The sequence below is a fragment of the Schistocerca serialis genome, chromosome 1, assembly GCF_023864345.2.
Source record: "Schistocerca serialis cubense isolate TAMUIC-IGC-003099 chromosome 1, iqSchSeri2.2, whole genome shotgun sequence".
Lineage (NCBI taxonomy): Eukaryota > Metazoa > Arthropoda > Insecta > Orthoptera > Acrididae > Schistocerca > Schistocerca serialis.
Window position 1 is genome coordinate 26654517 of NC_064638.1, and position 17840 is coordinate 26672356.

General features: G+C 41.1%; 1 protein-coding gene across 6 annotated transcripts in view; it reads right to left on the minus strand.

The window, feature by feature from the left end:
• The window catches only part of LOC126461015 (tight junction protein ZO-1), a 724130-nt gene that overhangs the window by 45117 nt on the left and 661173 nt on the right, over window positions 1-17840 (minus strand). For all 6 annotated transcript variants that reach the window (XM_050095967.1, XM_050095964.1, XM_050095966.1 and 3 more), the window contains 2 exons: window positions 14905-15245; window positions 4580-4883 (listed from right to left, as the gene is read on the minus strand). In XM_050095967.1, coding sequence (XP_049951924.1) covers window positions 4580-4883; window positions 14905-15245 — 645 coding nt within the window. The remainder of the gene's footprint in view (window positions 1-4579; window positions 4884-14904; window positions 15246-17840) is intronic.

Genomic DNA, 17840 nt, shown 5'->3' on the forward strand with positions numbered 1-17840 from the left:
CAGAGAAACAGGCAGCACCTGCTTAGGATAGGAATGCAACACACTGAAACTGTCGCCAGTGAGTTCGTGCACTGCACAACGATGATGATGTGGGGTTAGGGGTGACAGAACAGATGACAGGGAGACTGTGGGGAATAGCACGTGTGTGCAGGATGATAGTAGTTAGGGTCCTGGGAAAGGACAGAGGAGGGTTGTGGCACGGGGATAGTGGAAATTGAGGCCACTAGGACTATACAAACAAAGAATACGTTGCAAGGACACCCATCTATGTCAGTCAGGAAAACTGGTGCTGAGGGGAATGATCTAGATGGCACCAGTTGCGAAGCCACCACTGAAATCGGGTATGTTGTACTAGCAATGTGTTCCGTCACTGGGTGGTCAACTCTGCTCTCAGTCAAAGTCTGACAGTGGCCATTATTCATGTGGGCAGCACTTTGGTGATCAAGTATACATAAAATCCTGTGCAGGAAATTCAGCAGCGCCAGTATACGGCATGACTGATTTCATATGTGGCCCTGTCTCTAGTGGGATAGGATAAGCCCCTGACGGCACTGGAGTAGGATAGTAGGATATACTGAGTATAAGAATTACCCAGGTCTTCCACCTGGTTCTTCCACAGGGATATGAGGCATGCAGAAAGGGGCTGGCACTCGGACAGACCAGGATATTGCATAGATTGGGTGGGTAGCAGAATACCACTTTAGGAGTGGGAAGGATTGAGAGTAGGATGTTCCCGATTCCCAGGCACAATAGTTGAAGCCTGGCAAAGGATATGGTAAAGGTGTTCCACTCTGGGATGATATATGGTGATAAGGGATGTGTCCTTTGCAGCTGGTTCTTGGGGGTGACGGGAGGCTTAGGGATGTTCTAGGACACAGCACAGGAATTTTGTTTGTGGGCTTGGTTTACAGGATACTGCCTCTCTGTGAAGGCCTCTGTGAGACATTCAGCACACTGAGCAAGGGACTTCTCTTCAATGCAGATGTGCTGTCCACGAGTGGCCAGACTATATGGGACTGATTTCTTGATGTGAAAGGGAGGACGTATCGTCGGGCATCCACATTCTCTTCCCCACAGTCTTCCTTTCCTATGTTCCATCACCCCCTCCTGATCCACTCCTCACCACTCCCATCATGCACTGCACAAACCCATGGGTTCCAGTGCCCATGAGTCACATTCCTATTCTGTAAACCTCGTGCCTCCCTCCGAGCTGCCAGCCACCATTCCTTGACTCTCCATCCCATGCCCCATCTCCTTTCTCCTGTTACCCTGCCCCACCAGTCACCTTCACAACTGAGGTCTCGGTATTATGTATACAGCTTGCACAATGTACTTGTACATCTAAATTTCTGTGACTCAATGCCCCTACTATTTGGTGGGTTTTTACCTCAACTCCTAAATTATTTACATCCTGCCACAACTTTCCACACCATATTTATGTAGAATGTTGTGTGTTTTTCTAAAACTGTTTTGAGGACCATATGTTGGGGGATCAGAATTAACAAAATAATAGCCATAATGGAAGCCTAGCAGATGTTATTTTGAACAATTGCACAAATTTAATGAAAAATCAAATTTTGATAGAAATAATCATCACCTGTGGTCATTTTAACAAAAAAATTGTGAGAAGTGTTCTCTGTCAGAGAATGTACTGTGAAAACTGTGAACTGGTTTATTCTATAAGAAGTACTACAAATGTGCCACTACTCTACATTTAATATAGTGCTACTTGGCCAGAGGGAGCTTTTTATTTATATTCCAGTACAGTATCTTCTGGTGCTGGAAATTTTAAATGTTCTACAAGGAACAGAACTTCCAAAAACTGAGATGAAAACATTTTTCTGCTAAATTACCTGTAAGCATTCTCAGTGCTCACTCACTTTCTTCAGATCTCTAAAGCTATCCAACAACACACGGGTAACAACAGGCAGGCACCAAGTGTCGAACACCATTACCACCGTTCCTCGTCTCGGTCAGAAACACACCGCAGGAGGCTTCTATTAGAATATACCTCGGAATGTTCTGTACACTGGTATTTTGACTGCTGTTTCCACATGACACAAATGGCAGTGATAAGTTCAGACACGGTGTAATTGTCTCGGTTGTATTGAACTACAGCTAAATATCACAAAAACTGCTTGAACCCTTCAAATCAAGAGAAAAAGTGGACATATTCTGATACAGCATGAAGTGAGGAAGTCAGAATGAAAGCCCCCTGGCTGCAACAGCAGGGCACGGTATGATGCTCAGGTCAGGCACTGACAAGAAGGCCATTACGCAGCAGCAACCACACCCCTAACTTCTTTGCATTCCCCTGGATCAAAAGAAGCCTGATAGTGCAATGCTCCCGGTGTAGCAGGATGGGATGAGAATGACAGCTAGTGGTTGGTGGAAGCCAGCTTCTTGAGTGTCAATATGGGCTCAACCCCCACCTGGGCACTGTGGGTTCGTATATGGTTTGTCAAACTGCAGAATCTTTCTTACATCCCAGGTCACAGACACGAAGTAGTCTGACAATACAGAAGTGGGCACATGACAAGGGTGCTTTTGTCAGTATGATGTCGACTGTGGCACTTGGTCTTCTGTGTCCTAATTATGTCTTTGGGCCATAGCTGAATTCTAGGCAGTTACACTGGATAACTGAGAAGACTTTTATGTGGTGCTTGAGTGGCTTTGCCATTGCAAACTTTTCAGGCATTTATGAATAAAAAGTGCAGGCAGAAATTTATTGACTGAGAAGTCATTTTTAGAAGAACATTAATTGATTCTACAAATATTTTCAATAAATTTCTTTTTTATGTCTTTAATACTAACTAGATAAACGTTGTGTATTGTGACAAAGTTGGGAGCTGAAGATGGTACTAGCAGACAACAAGAAAACAGCAGCAGAAGAAACATACTGCCAAACTTGCACATACGACACACACACACACACACACAAACACACACACACAGATATATCATAATATCATAGTTCCACTGGAGGTCATGACTGGCATTCTTGAAAGCTATAGGCAGGCATCTAGTAAACAGTCAGAACCTCAAAATGGTTGAGATGTTATGGACAAGCGCGAAGTACAACTGAAGAGCCACAATTACTGAAAGTCTTCACCCTGGGTGTTTACCCACTGAAATAGTTTGATTCTTCAGGTACCCAAGATCAATCTAATACGGGTCCCGTCTCCTGAATTTCCTACCTGTCTGCACTTTCTTCATTTTTAATCTGCAGTTTATAATCAATGAATTACGGCCAGAGTCTACATTAGCCTCTGAAAATGTTTTGCAGTTTAAAACAGGATTTTGAAAGCTCTATCTAACAATGAGGAACTCACAGTGAGTAATATGTATCTAAAAGATGAGAAAAACGGCAAGGTAGAAGCGCGATTGCCAGTCACACTCGATACGAGTCTCGATCTAACTAGACTCAACCTAAATAAATCATTTTATCTACAATACAGGCCAGAGCAATGAATTAAAATTTGTACTGAGGCCAGAGCTTGATCCCTGGTCTCCTGTTCACTAGGCAGATGCACCTGAATGAAATGCCTGTGCCTCAGGTATAGGGGACAAATTAATCAGATAAATTATATGTTCCAGAGATACAATAAGCCACAGCTTTATCTGTGATACTGAATTCAGGCTGAAGCAATGAATTAAAATTTGTACCAAGACTGGGATTGAAAACTGGCTCTACTGCTCACTAGGCAGATGCACTAATCATTACACTGCCCTGACAATGCGGCTAACACAGCTGCACAGATTACCCTAGTTTGGGGATAGCGCATCTGCCTAGTGAACACGAGAGCCAACTTTCAATCCTGGGCTTGGTAAAACTTAAAATTCATTGCTTCGGCCTATATTCATTATCACAGATAAAACTGAGGCTTAGTGTATCTCTGGAGCATATAATTTATCTGATTAAATAAATCAGTTTATACTGGATCTCTCTCTTGCGCTGTTTCACCACTTCACTCCCCTACTTTCATCCTCTAAATTTTTTTTTCCCAGTGCATTCCGATTATTTTTCTCTCTTTACCGTAAGTCAAACTATTGGTTGACCAGAATTTAATTATTCTATCTTCTTCTGTACTGCATAAATTCCTCTGCACCATGAATCCTCTCTCATCTACTGAGTCACATTTGAAACCGTACCTCTACTTTTCTGCTTTACCGTGAGTTTCCTCTCCTTTTTTTCCTTAATCACTGATAGAAGAAACCTTATTTTACATCACCATTAGTTTGGGACATCCTCTACACGTTATCAACAGTAATGTGCTACAGAAATGCTACCGAGTCACTAGTATAACTTTAAATGCTACTTTTATGGCAGTGCCTTTCATCGCGTTCAGTGCTCTAATAGTGAGACTGCCCTAAAGTATTAATAATGGACATTAATACTGAGAATAGTGAATTTATAGGTAAAAATGTTCATAATGATGTCCTCTAATATCTAAACAGAAGAGCACAGGAAATTATGCTAACAGGTCCAAAACATGCAAATGCACGGTACTACTGATTCTATAATAATTAAAGATGCACACATGTAAAAAGTTAGTATTTATAATTCAATAGCACTGACCTTAAATTATTATCGAGGTAATGCTGCACGGTGTTCCCACGTGGGTCTGTCGGTTTCTTGTACAGCTCGAAGGCCGAACCTCTCTGTTCTCTATTTGCGAGATCTAGCCCACTCGGTTCTCGATTGTGGTGACTGTGGTGATTGTGATTACGGACATTGTCGGTAGGGGCATTCCTCGAAGGAGGGACGTTGTAGTAATATTGACCTCCTCCGGCTCCTGCTGCAGTTCTGGGCACTGACGGATTGTAATTCCGGTCCAGACTACTTCCGTGACCAGAATCGAATCCGCCGTTTGTTTCTTCAGCTGAAATATGCAAAGTACAACATTGGTTTCCTGTAAATGAATGCAATAAAACTACTGTGGTAATTGAAAGACGGACTGAATGAAAAATAGAGAGAAAAGTTCCAGATGCTGGAAAACTGAAAGACTATTGTCAAACAAGAAGCCAGTGTTTGTAATTTTTAGAATTACTATGTGTTCTAAGTACGAGTAGAGAGAAGAACAATATTAGAGAAGGAAAGTTGTTACTCACCATACAGCGCAGATGCTGAGTCGCAGATAGGCATGACAAAAAGATTCTTACAATCATAGATTTTGGCCAAATGTGATATCCTTCATTTCAATGACTGCTTCACAGTCTCTGCCATATGGATCCTTCCCACCACCACCAGCTTTTCTGAACTGCACAGGTGGGAACTTTCCCTGCAATACATCCTACATTCCCGTAACCCTCCTGGCCTCAACCTTCGTTAGTCACTGTCCTCACCCATCCGGCCCCCTCTCTCTTCCCATTCCAGCACTACACAGCCGTCATTTGGCCACCACACCCAGTCTTTTCATTTCTATTCTTTTCCGCTAATTCCCCCCCCCCCCCCCCCCCCCCCCCACCACTCCCCTGCCCACCATCGAAACTGCAGCACTTTACTGTCTGCCATCCTCACCATACTATCACTCCCCCTCCCCACATCAGCCTCCTCCTTACCTCCACCCAGTCGCCACTCGCATCATGCAATGGTGCTGCTGCTCGCAGTGTGGTTTCAATAGTCTGAGACTGCAGTCATGTGTGTGAGTTGCGTTTGTGTGTGTGTGTGTGTGTGTGTGTGTGTGTGTGTGTGTGTGTGTGTGCGCGTGTGTCTAATGCTGACAAAGGCCTTACTGGCCGAAAGCTATAATTGTGAGAATCTTTTTGTTGTGCCTGTCATGACTCAGCATATGATAAGTAGCAACTTTCCTTCTCTAATATCCTTACATTCCATCCTGGATTTTCCTGTAGCTGTGGAAATGTGTGGTCAACTGACTGAGTGACAATGCACATATGTAAGAGATAGTGTAGAGACCACGTGCTTCTTCTTAGTACAAGCTGCCAAGCATTGTTGCTGCCGATCTCCCTTCCCAGATGTCAAATTTTTGCTTACAGAATGTCTGATTCACTACTTTTTCTCTGTTGGTCGATAATGGTGCAACTGCTGTTCCTGTGTGCAATGGCAAAAATGGTTTTTATCGTTTGGATGTGATGGTCATTCATCTGATAACGTATTATGGTGTTGATGTAACTGGTCTACAGAGATGGTACGAATGTATGATTGTCAAAATAAATGCTATGTCTCAAGTGCAATATATAATTTTTATCTATTTACATAACACTTTAAACAATATGAAATTGATAGATTGTTACTCACTATGTAAAGTAGGCACTTAGTGGTAGAAAGACGCAGTGACCAAAAAAGTAGGCTACATACACTATGTTATCAAAAGTATCCGGGCACCTGGCTGGAAATGTCTTACAAGTTCGTGGCGCCTTCCATTGGTAATTAGCCTTTATGACAGCTTCCACTCTCACAGGCATACATTCAGTCAGGTGCTGTAAGGTTTCTTGGGGAATGGCAGCCCATTCTTCATGTAGTGCTGCATTGAGTAGAGGTATTTATGTCGATTGGTGAGGCCTGGCCCAAAGTTGGCGTTCCAAAATATGCCACAAGTGTTCTTTAGGATTCAGGTCAGGCTCTGTGCAGGCCAGTCCATTACAGGGATGTAACCACTCAGCCACAGGCCATGCATTATGAACAGGTGCTCAATCATGTCGAAAGATGCAAGCACCATTCCCGAATTGCTCTTCAACAGTGGGAAGCAAGAAGGACCTTGAAATATTAATGTAGGCCTGTGCTGTGATAGTGCCACGCAAAACAATACGGGGTGCAAGCCCCCTCCACGAAAAACATGACCACACCATAACACCACCACCTCTGAATTTTCCTGTTAGCACTACATACGCTGGCAGATGACATTCACCGGGCATTCGCCATACCCACACTCTGCCATCGGATCACCACATTGTGTACCATGATTCGTCACTCCACACAACATTTTTCCACTGTTCAATCATCCAATGTTGATGCTCCTTACACCAAGTGAGGCATCGTTTGGCATTTACCGGTATGATGTGTGGCTTATGACCATCAAATCCCATTTTTCTCACCACCTGTCTAACTGTCTTAATATTTACAGTGGATCCTGATGCAGTTTAGATTTCCTGTGTGATGGTCTGTCTGCCTATTAAACATTATGACCCTCTTCAACTGTCGGCAGTCTCTGTCAGTCAACAGATGAGGTTGGCCTGTACACTTTTGTGCTGTATGTGTCCCTTCATGTTTCCACTTCACTATCTCATCAGAAATAGTGGACCTAGGGATGTTTTGGAGTGTGGAAATCTCTCATATAGATGTATGACACAACTGACACCCAATCACCTGACCATGTCCAAAGTCCGTGAGTTCTGCTGAGCGCCCCATTCCGGTCTCTGCCGATGTCTAATGACTACTGAGGTCACTGATTTGGCGTACCTGGCAGTAGGTGGCAGCACAATGCACCCAATACAAAAAACAATATGTTTTTGGGGGTGTCTGGCTACTTTTGATCACATTGTGTATTATCAGCTATCACACTAAATCTTTCTCAGACGTAGACAAAACCCCACAAATTCACATGTGCACTGTCCCTTCAGGCACTGTGGACCACCTGCGACTGGGATAAGGAAGAGGGATGGGGTAGGAAGGGGGACTGGTATTGGGTTAGAGGTAGAGATGCTGTGCTGCCAATCAGAGTGTGAAATGGCATGGTGGGGACAGGATGGTAGGCTGCTAGGTGCAGCACTGAGGGGAGGGGTGGGGGAAACAGAGAAGGGGAAAGGACTATGGATGTGCCCTGAGAGGATAGCAGTCATGTGTGAAGCTCGAGAGGGAGCAGGGAAGGGAATAGGTGCATGTGGGAACACAGAAGGTCGAAGCCAGAGGGTTACAGGAATAGAAGGTATTCTCATCCCATGTAGGCTTTCACAGCCGGTGTCTTCATCAGTAAACACTTCCGGGCTCCTCAGCACGCTCCCACCTGTGCAGGTTGGGAAAATTGGTGTTGGTGGAAAGAATCCAGATGGAACAGGCTGTGCAGCAGATGTTGAAGTGAAGCACATCATGTTGGGCAGCATACTTGGTAAGTGAGTGGTCCAACTGTCTCTCGGTCACAGTCCAGTGCTGGCATTTGTGTGGGCAGATGGCTTGCTAGTAATCCACATAGGATGCAACACAACCGTTGCAGCTAAGTTGGTACACAGTATGGCTCTTATCACAGGTGGGCCTATCTTTGAGGGAGTAGGAGATCCCTGTGACATCACTGAAGCAGGTGGCAATGGAAGGATGTACAGGACAGATCTTGAATCTAGGTCTGTTACTGGGATATAAGCGATTAAGCGATGAGAGGAAAGGTTTGGAGTCAGGGGTGGGACAGGGATGAATGAGGACACTGTGTTCATGGACACAACCACTTACAGGCTGTCCATCCACAAAAATGACCAAGAGGGAACTGCCCCAGTGTGATGGTACAGTTAAATTCAAATTGCACTGTCTAAAAGTTTTTTATTTATTAAACAATATCGGGTGAAAATCCACTGAGTAAAATGATCGATCTTATACAAAAGGTTAGTGTTGAGGAAACGTCTATAACTGTGTCAAAAATCTAAAAGTGTAGTGTCTGTCATAAATGTTTTTTGGAAGGAGAGACTATTTTGTTAAAAATTAATAATTTCATGAAAAATAAAATATAGAAATGGATGTAAGTTATAAATGTACTGACTCAACATTCGAAAGGTATTAGAACATGTAGTTCATTTAAACAAAATGAAATCATAAAGGTAGGGAATCCACTATCGGTTTTCAACCAACAGTCTTTTGGATGATGCAGGTGCAAGCACTCCGAGAGAGGAAAAGAATAGGAAACCAGAGGCAGTTGCAGTCAAGCCGTGGCAGTATACGTGTCATGCGTGTCATGGCATGCCTGCGGATGTGAGCCTTCAGCAATGACAATTTGATGTGAAAGTGCTCAATATTTGGTGTGGCAGTGGTTCATAGCTCCTGAAGTTGTCTCCAGTTTATTTTGTGTTGGAAAGCAAGAATATCTGACTGGATTTATATGATGGTATATGGAGTTGATGCCACAGCAAGTTAACATGGCTGCTGTAAGCGTGTGGTAGTTATAAATTAATTCCATCACCGCAGACGTGAAGAGCCTATTCAAATTTTTAAACAGCAAGCACCAACTTCAACACTGATACAACTGCAATGAACAAGGCAAGACATTTTCGCATTAACAGTCTTTAGCAGTGTATCAGAATTTTACAGTCAACTTGATTGTTTGCCAAAGTTCTAATATAGTTATGTTAAAAGTATTTGTCAGAATCATTGTCTGAATGTCCTATACCAATCCAAAGTTCCCTGCCAATTTGTTAAATGTAAATTTTGTGTCACCCTGTATGGTCAAAAGATCTTAGTCAATTAATTTTGATGTTACGGCAATCATGCAGTGTCATATAAAAGGAACTTCCAAGAATAATTGTTTACTTTCAATCTGAAGAGACAATAAGTGTGGTTGCTATGATATGTCATTGTAAAATTTAAGTTAATGAGATTTCTTACTTTAAATTTGCTTTATCAGAATATTAGCTTAACATAATTATTCAAAGTAAAGGTGGCAGCCATTAAGCCGTGTAGGAATAACTCAGCCCTCCTCCATCTTGTTTCCAAATAAAATTGTTGCCAGAAAAGTCATTAAAGTGTATTTACTTTTGGCACACTAAAAGAAATATAAACTGAAATAAAGTATTGAAATTGCTTCTTCCGAGCTGGAGACCAAAACACTCTTTGTAGCTATAGTTTACTTTCAGTGGATCTGTCGTAAGGTAAGGTTAAATAGCTGCACGCTGTTTACTACAGGGGTGATATAAAACCAAATCCAGGTAGGCCATATAAAGTATTATGTGTGTAACAACTTGCACGGCATACCAATCCTGCCGCACGGGATTAGCCAAGTAGTCTAAGGCTCTGCAGTCACGGCCTGTGCGGCTGGTCCCGGCAGAGGTTCGAGTCCTCCCTCGGGCACGTGTGTGTGTGTGTGTGTGTGTGTGTGTGTGTGTGTGTTTGTCCTTAGAATAATTTAGGTTACGTAGTGTGTAAGCTTAGGGACTGATGACCTTAGCAGTTAAGTCCCATAAGATTTCACACACATTTGATACCAATCCTGAAAATCGAATCCCACTATACACACCTCGATTTGGAAAGAAATTTAAAACATAAGTAGGTGCCTTGCTAATAATAGTATTCTGTTATCTATTAGGCAAGATGTGTAAAAATTTGTGTTAGAGATTGTTATTACTGTTAGGAAAAACACTGAAATGTAGAGCAGTTGTAATGAAAATGCCCTACTGGGCTAACAAAAGCTGTATTTCTCTGAGAAGCGATACACAGTCAATGGGGGACAGATGCAGGTTCTTCTTTTTTGTAAGGCAGTCCCGGCAGGGAGCAGTGCATGTGGAGGGTGTCATAAACCCGACTGCTAAATGGAATCACATTGCGTAGTGTGACCAACATTACAAAATGATACAGAAATTATTCTGCACATTATTACTTCCATATTAAGCAATATTAGTGAGTCATACAGCTAATTATTGTCATGTTTGTAGTTAAAAAACATTCCTTTCCCTGCCACATAACATTAAAATCAGTTCAATTACATGTGATTCGGACATTTAAAATACAAAGGCGAATTGACAAAACGTGGAATCATCACCACCCAGCTCAACTTCCACAGCTGCTTCAGAAACTGTGCCATCTGGATTCATTACAGCAACATCAGCTTTTCTGAATATCATAGATGGGAACTCTCCCTGCAATGCAACCTCCATTGCCACAACCCCAGGCATCAGTCTTCGTTATCCTCTTTACTCCAACCCTCTGCCTTTATCCCCTTCGCTGCTGGCCTAGTCCCACTCCAGTCTCATGTGTGTCTTCTATTTTGCCGATGCATCACATCCTTGCATCATACTCCTACAGGCAGTACTACCATCCTGACCCACCACTAACCCATTATCACTCCCCTTCCCTGCCTCTCACCTCTTCTCTAACCCTAACTACCCATCCTAGTTGAAATCGTTGCTAGTTGCAGTCAGGCCTTAACACTCAAAGACAGCAGTGGTCCTGTGTGTGTGTGTGTGTGTGTGTGTGTGTGTTTTTTTTTTTTTTTTTTTTTGTCTACGTCTGTTGAAGGACTTGGTGTGACAGCTGATAATATTCTGCAGTCTTTTCTCACTGTGTCTGTCTGCCACTCAGTGCCTCCTCTATGTGGTGAGTAGTGATTAATCCATTTCATTATTGCCGTAAGGGGAAGTCCTGCAGTTTTTATGAATTGCTGGCTGGTGTTAGTTCATAAAATACAGCTAGTTATTAAAGTCCAAAACCCACTCAGCCTGGAGAACTAGATTATACAAATATCTGCGGACTCATGAAAGAAAATGATTTGCTGGGTCATCAGTACTTTGCTATGTCACATTTTTTTTTTTAAGTTTCAGGGTAATGTTAATTTTGTGATACAAAGACAAAATTGAAAAGTTACTCCTATAACTATGAAGTCTCTTGCAACATATTTATTCAATTATATGTTCTCAGTAAACATGTAGAAAGGAAAAAAACTGGTTGGGACATTCATTGAGAAGGGAGTGCTTGGTAGCAGATGATTTAGAAGGATTGGTTTGTGGGAGAAGACTGAGAGGAAGAAGGAGATACAAGATGATAGACAACGTAAAGGGAAGACGAAATTATGCATACCTGAAGAGGATGGCAGAAGACCGGACAGCCTGGAGACCTACCATGTGGAAACTTGCCTTTCGGCAGAATACTAATGATGATGATGAGTGCACATGTGCCAGTAATTCACTACAAAACTATAAGCTTTTAACAATAACCACCATTTGCTTATCAAAAACACAGCTAACAGTCAGACAATAACCAAATGAAACAGATGTGACAGATGAGTGTCCACTATGGTTAGTGATTACATTGTCACTAATGATGTACCGAGCGAGGTGGCGCAGTGGTTAGCACACTGGACTCGCATTCGGGAGGACGACGGTTCAATCCCGTCTCCAGCCATCCTGATTTAGGTTTTCTGTGATTTCCCTAAATCGTTTCAGGCACATGCCGGGATGGTTCCTTTGAAAGGGCACGACCGATTTCCTTCCCAATTCTTCCCTACTCCGAGCTTGCGCTCCGTCTCTAATGACCTCGTTGTCGACGGGACGTTAAACACTAACCACCACCACCACCACCACTAATGATGTAGCATCATTTGCCCAGTCTTTGTTTCTATCATATGTATAATATTAGATATACTTAATTAGGCAGCTGACTGGATTGGTAAAGGCAGCTATCATGCACACAGAGTGCAAGCACAACTTATCACTTGCAGCATATTACCCCGTGTTGACTGCAGTACTCTGGTTTGGATTTGAGAGGGAGGTCTAAACCACGGGCTCACACAGTCCTGACAAAATCTCAGATTCAAAGGGTTTTTTTTTAGTTTAGAGGAAGCTCTCCTTAGGGCCAATGATGAAATGTCTATCGAAGTCAAAGGTAGATCACCCAGATTGCTCTCAGTGGAGAACATTTGGCCTTGCAGGTCAGAAACGGAAATGTTAAGGTGTTATTAGTAAACTACACGAGCTTCCATGTTAAAGCCCTAGATTTAGTCTCCTCTATTAAAGGTAATTATATAACATAGTATTAAGAGGAGGAGACTTTAACTTACCTGCTGTAGAATGAGACAGTCATGCAGTTTACAGAGGTGCTAGAAAAAGAGTTTGTGTGAGACTGTTCTGAAAGTCTTGTCTGAAAATTACCTCACACAGATAGTTAATGAACTGAAAACAGTATCTCAGGCCCCCTCACAATGAACCATGTCTAATTTCTGGCTACCAATACTTAGACACACACCACCCCCAACTCTGCAGCAGGAAAATGCACTTGTACAGCAGTACAAAAACTACAGAAAAATCCTAACCTCCTTGATCACACAGACATTCTGAGCAAAGGTAGGCTTTGCTTTCATCGGCCAGTCTTAGAAATGCAAGAATGTTAGTTGGAAGCAGCTTCAACATAACATTGATGACTGCTGGAGATCAACATGGCAGATTAATGTGACACTGAAACGACTTAATGTGTTACGCTTACAGACCGGTCCACCTAGCTATGAATTGCCACACAAGATCTGGTTAGTTCTTAACTGAACAAGAACCAACAATGGAATGTGTGTTGACTCTTTGCACACACGGATGAAAATAATCTCACCAAGTTGTGAGTGTGGCACTGAAAAGCAGACTGTTCACTCTGTACTTTGAGAATTTCCTTCGAGTGTTTTCCCTGTGACCTAACACAGTTCATAGTCATGAGGACGGAATCAATAGTCTGTATTTGTGACCTGGATATTAATTTGTAGTCTGAGCTAATTGTAATATTATTTTTTGTGATGTAGCCACATGCTAAATGAATAAAATTTCTTTGTAAATTCCCGAATCAAGTGCATCAGTGTTTAAGGAAAGTGTTTTTCTTAGGTATAGCACAGTTTTTTGTCAATTAGATGTTACAGATGCAATTGACACTTCAGTTTAGTTCATAATTTTAAGAAATAGAACAAATGTTTTATTTTAATTGTCCTATAATATTTCAATAATACCCTAAACATACACTATTTATGAGAATGTTGTGCAACATTGAGAAACAATCAGCACTAAGTGCAGCTGCTGTGTCATCAGTACATTTACACTGGAAGACTTAATGTAACCTCTAAGGATATATGGTGATCATCTTTGGATCTTCTATAATAATCCCATCCATGTTTGTCTATCGAGCTCTTTACTAGGTGTCTCTCCTACGAATCCTCAGGCTCATTTTCCCTGGTGTTTCAGCAGTGCTGCTGTTGCTGGCGTACTGGTTATTCTTCGTGTTTTACTGTTGTCCCTGTTAATACAGATCGACAAACCAAATATCACACTAATGGCACTGCAAATATCTGCTGAAATACCATAGAAAATGAGTCTGACAGCTCTTGGGAGAGACATCCCATATACCTCAGCTATATGGTGAGTTATTACTTTTACTCCTCTAATTACAAAATACACGGTGCTTGACAGAAGAACAGTGATAAAAAAGCTATAATATGCAAAGAAATTTAGCACAAGGACATAAATATAGACTACCTACTGGAAGAAACTAGCATACAATACCAGTACACCAAATGAACCAATCGCGTACAAGCAGATGTCTGCTTGTGTCTGTATATGTGTGGATGGATATGTGTGTGTGTGTGTGCGCGAGTGTATACCCATCCTTTTCTCACCCTACGGTAAGTCTTTCCGCTCCCGGGATTGGAATGGCTCCTTACCCTCTCCCTTAAAACCCACATCCTTTCGTCTTTCCCTCTCCTTCCCTCTTTCCTGATGAGGCAACAGTTTGTTGCGAAAGCTTGAATTTTATGTGTTTGTTTGTGTGTCTTTCTGATTTGGGGGGGGGACTCTATTTTTCCACTTTTAAGATAGCCCCAACTTGTAATTCAATGATCGTATCCCATATAATGCAAATTATAAGTGACATTTAAATCTTCTTGTTTTCTTTTTATCTTTACTATTAAGCTACTCTTACAAGGAAAAATGTAAATTTTTCCTTAATCTCGAGTTACTCTCCACCCACTGTCTGGACTTTGCCTTTCCTTCACCACATATCAATGTTACATTTTTCTATTTGACCTTTCCCAGTATTAGGAAGAGTTAATTTTCAGAGGCTTGAGGAGATTCAAGAATGGTTTTAAATTTATGCCCCAGACTTGCTACAGCTATTTCTATTGCATCATTTGATAAGAAAATATTAAAATTTTGGTGATAATAAGTTTTATTCTCACTCTGAAAAGAGCAAATAGCTTAAACACTATTAATATGTTGTACAAAAATTACCTCCATTCTGGTGTGGAGTGAAGGTAGCACCATCTAAGCTTCCAGCGGTTGAATATGACTTGGTATGCTGATATGTACTGCTGCTGGCAGTGCCAGATTTCACTACTGGTGGAATGTTTGCATTATCGTCATTCCTCAGGATGCCCACAGGTGATGAGGACAGACCGGCCTCACCGCTCTTGTGAGCCGAGTGCTGGTCATAGTTGCCATCTCCTGCTGTGCGTGTCCAGTGGTTCTGATTGTCAGTAGGAGGAGGGCGGTAGTTTTTAGGCTTGGGAGGTGGCACGGGCTTGTAATTGGCTGATTTTGGAGGGGGCATTGGTTTATTATAATCACTGGGTCTGAAATGGTTAAACAATTTATTGCTAGCATACTTGTGGCCAATAGAATTGCAGATAAATCTATATACAGCATAATCAATTTAAATACTGCAGAGAAAGTATCTAAACTTTGGATACTATGCATAAAAACATTAACTGAAAGCACTGTACTACTAAATGATAATTATAGTGCCAGAATACAGTGAATACTAAATAAATCATAGATAGAGAAACTGTGTGTGCGTGTGAGTGAGAGAGAGAGAGAGAGAGAGAGAGAGAGAAAGAGAGAGAGAGAGAGAGAGAGAGAGAGAGAGAGAGAGAGAGAGAGAGAGAGCATAACTACCTGGTTTCATGAGAATTAGATACTCATTTCGAGGCATAAACATTTTTTTGCAACAAGATACAGTTTTCTAGTGCTACTTTCACACTAATTATTAGGAACAGGAAAATTTTGTGAAAAGCAACACAAAATCTGTGATTTTTAGTGGTTCAATGCAAAATTAATGGTTTTTACAGAATTTCATTTTTCCCTGTTTCCCTGTAAAAATGTTGTATATTTGAAGGATGCAGTTTACTAATATTGCTAGCTGACAGTTATTAAACACTGAAATTGGCTTTTGATTTTTTTTCTTAAAGGCTGAGTATTGTGCATAACATTAAAATGACAGCACAGAAAGAACTATGACTCTAGATGTGACATCAAACAGAATACCCTACCTCCAACAATCTCTATATCAGTAACAATTTGTCACCGACATAACATTTCCTGACACTTTTGCACAACCCAATGAAAAAAAAGTGCATTTTTGAGATATCTTTAATGTGGTGCATCAATTAAACTACATAATTTCTAGTATGAAAGCATATATATGAAAAATACAGCACTTTCATAATGCTAACACAACATGGCATTTGATCACTTTTCAACCTAACCTAGGCTGGGTCTATGCAACAGATCTTGCTGCAACCACAAACATCATTTAAAATATAAAAAAGATAATATTGAATAAATACTGGAATAAACATTCTCAGTTTTACCACCAGAAACATGTCTGTATGACATCATGTGCCCTGTTCTCTGATTGGATGACACAGGGCACTGTCCCAATTTTGATGTTTTTGTATATATACTTATGCGCTACAAAAATATGCATTTTAATTGGTGCACCACATTAATGAGCTCCCCAAACCACATCAATTTCGTAAATATGTTGTGCAAAAACATTTACAAATCTGACATCACTGGATAAAATCGTTACCTGTATTTCAACAGAAAAATGAAGATTGCTCCATTATTGTGGTAAAATTAAGTTTTGTTTGTTAAAGCGGTAACATGTTGAGAAATATAATGTGACAAATACTTCAGACTGAGATGAAATATTATGGCCACAAACCCGTGTATTAAGTCTGTTCATAGCTCCAGGTTCTTACTTTGACTGTGGAGTGATGAACTCTATTAAAACTGACATGGCAAGGAGTCTGTTATGTGTAACTAGAATGACAAATTTCAGATGTGTATGATATTCTGAATCTCTTTATAACTTAGTGGAAAAGCAACTTTCCAAATCAGCAGGACATGCGAATATTGTCAAATGTCTGGTATTGTGCTGCAGGCAGTTCATCTTCCACATCAAATTGCAGCCTCTGGGAGCTTGTTCTTACACTACGGAGAAGTGAAGTGTTGATGGATTGGTGGCATAATATCTCAGAAAAGAACTTTGATGATATAACAATGCTTTCTGTTGAAATTTATTTTTTCTTTAACAGATTAGATTCAATGGGTTTAATACAAATTACTCTTTTAATAACATAAATAAATGTGATCTGTGTTGCCAAAAAAATATAATTAAATTGTTGGGTATATTTTTCATTTTCATATAACACAGGAAAACAAAGAAAAGGACAAAAATAAGTAATATATGGTTCGTAATTAAAAAATATGCTGTCAGAAACTAAAACAAAAATTAGCAAAAAATTATTACAAAATTGGAAGAAAACACACAGGGGGTAGGGAAGTGCGCACATGGGGGAGAGGATGGGGGACGGGGAGGGGGGGAGGGTGAAAATGGTCATAAAAACAATTTTTTTCTTACCCCTACTTATTATCAGTCTTCAACATTGTGCTAAATGAATAACTTTCAACTTCAAAAATGGTTCAAATGGCTCTGAGCACTATGGGACGTAACAGCTGAGGTCATCAATCCCCTAGAACGTAGAACTACTTAAACCTAACTAACCTAATGACATCACACACATCCATGCCCGAGGCTGGATTCGAACCTGTGACTGTAGTGGTCGCTCTGTTCCAGAATGAAGCGCCTAGAACCGCTCGGCCACCACGGCCAGCTTTCAACTTCAAATCACACAGGAATATAATGAGCCTCTACTATTTACAACTTCCACAGACATGGCACGATAAATTATTTCACAGTCAACACTGATTCCAGTGAGGATTTTTTGGAAAATATTGTAGAAGAATCCCCAAGATGTGTCGAGCTCTGCATATGCGGTGCTTGGCATTTACCATTAAACACAAAAGTCATTAAATAGTGTTCATAATGGCTCACATGCTGTGATGATTCATAATTTCTTCTGTTAATACTAATAGCAGTGACT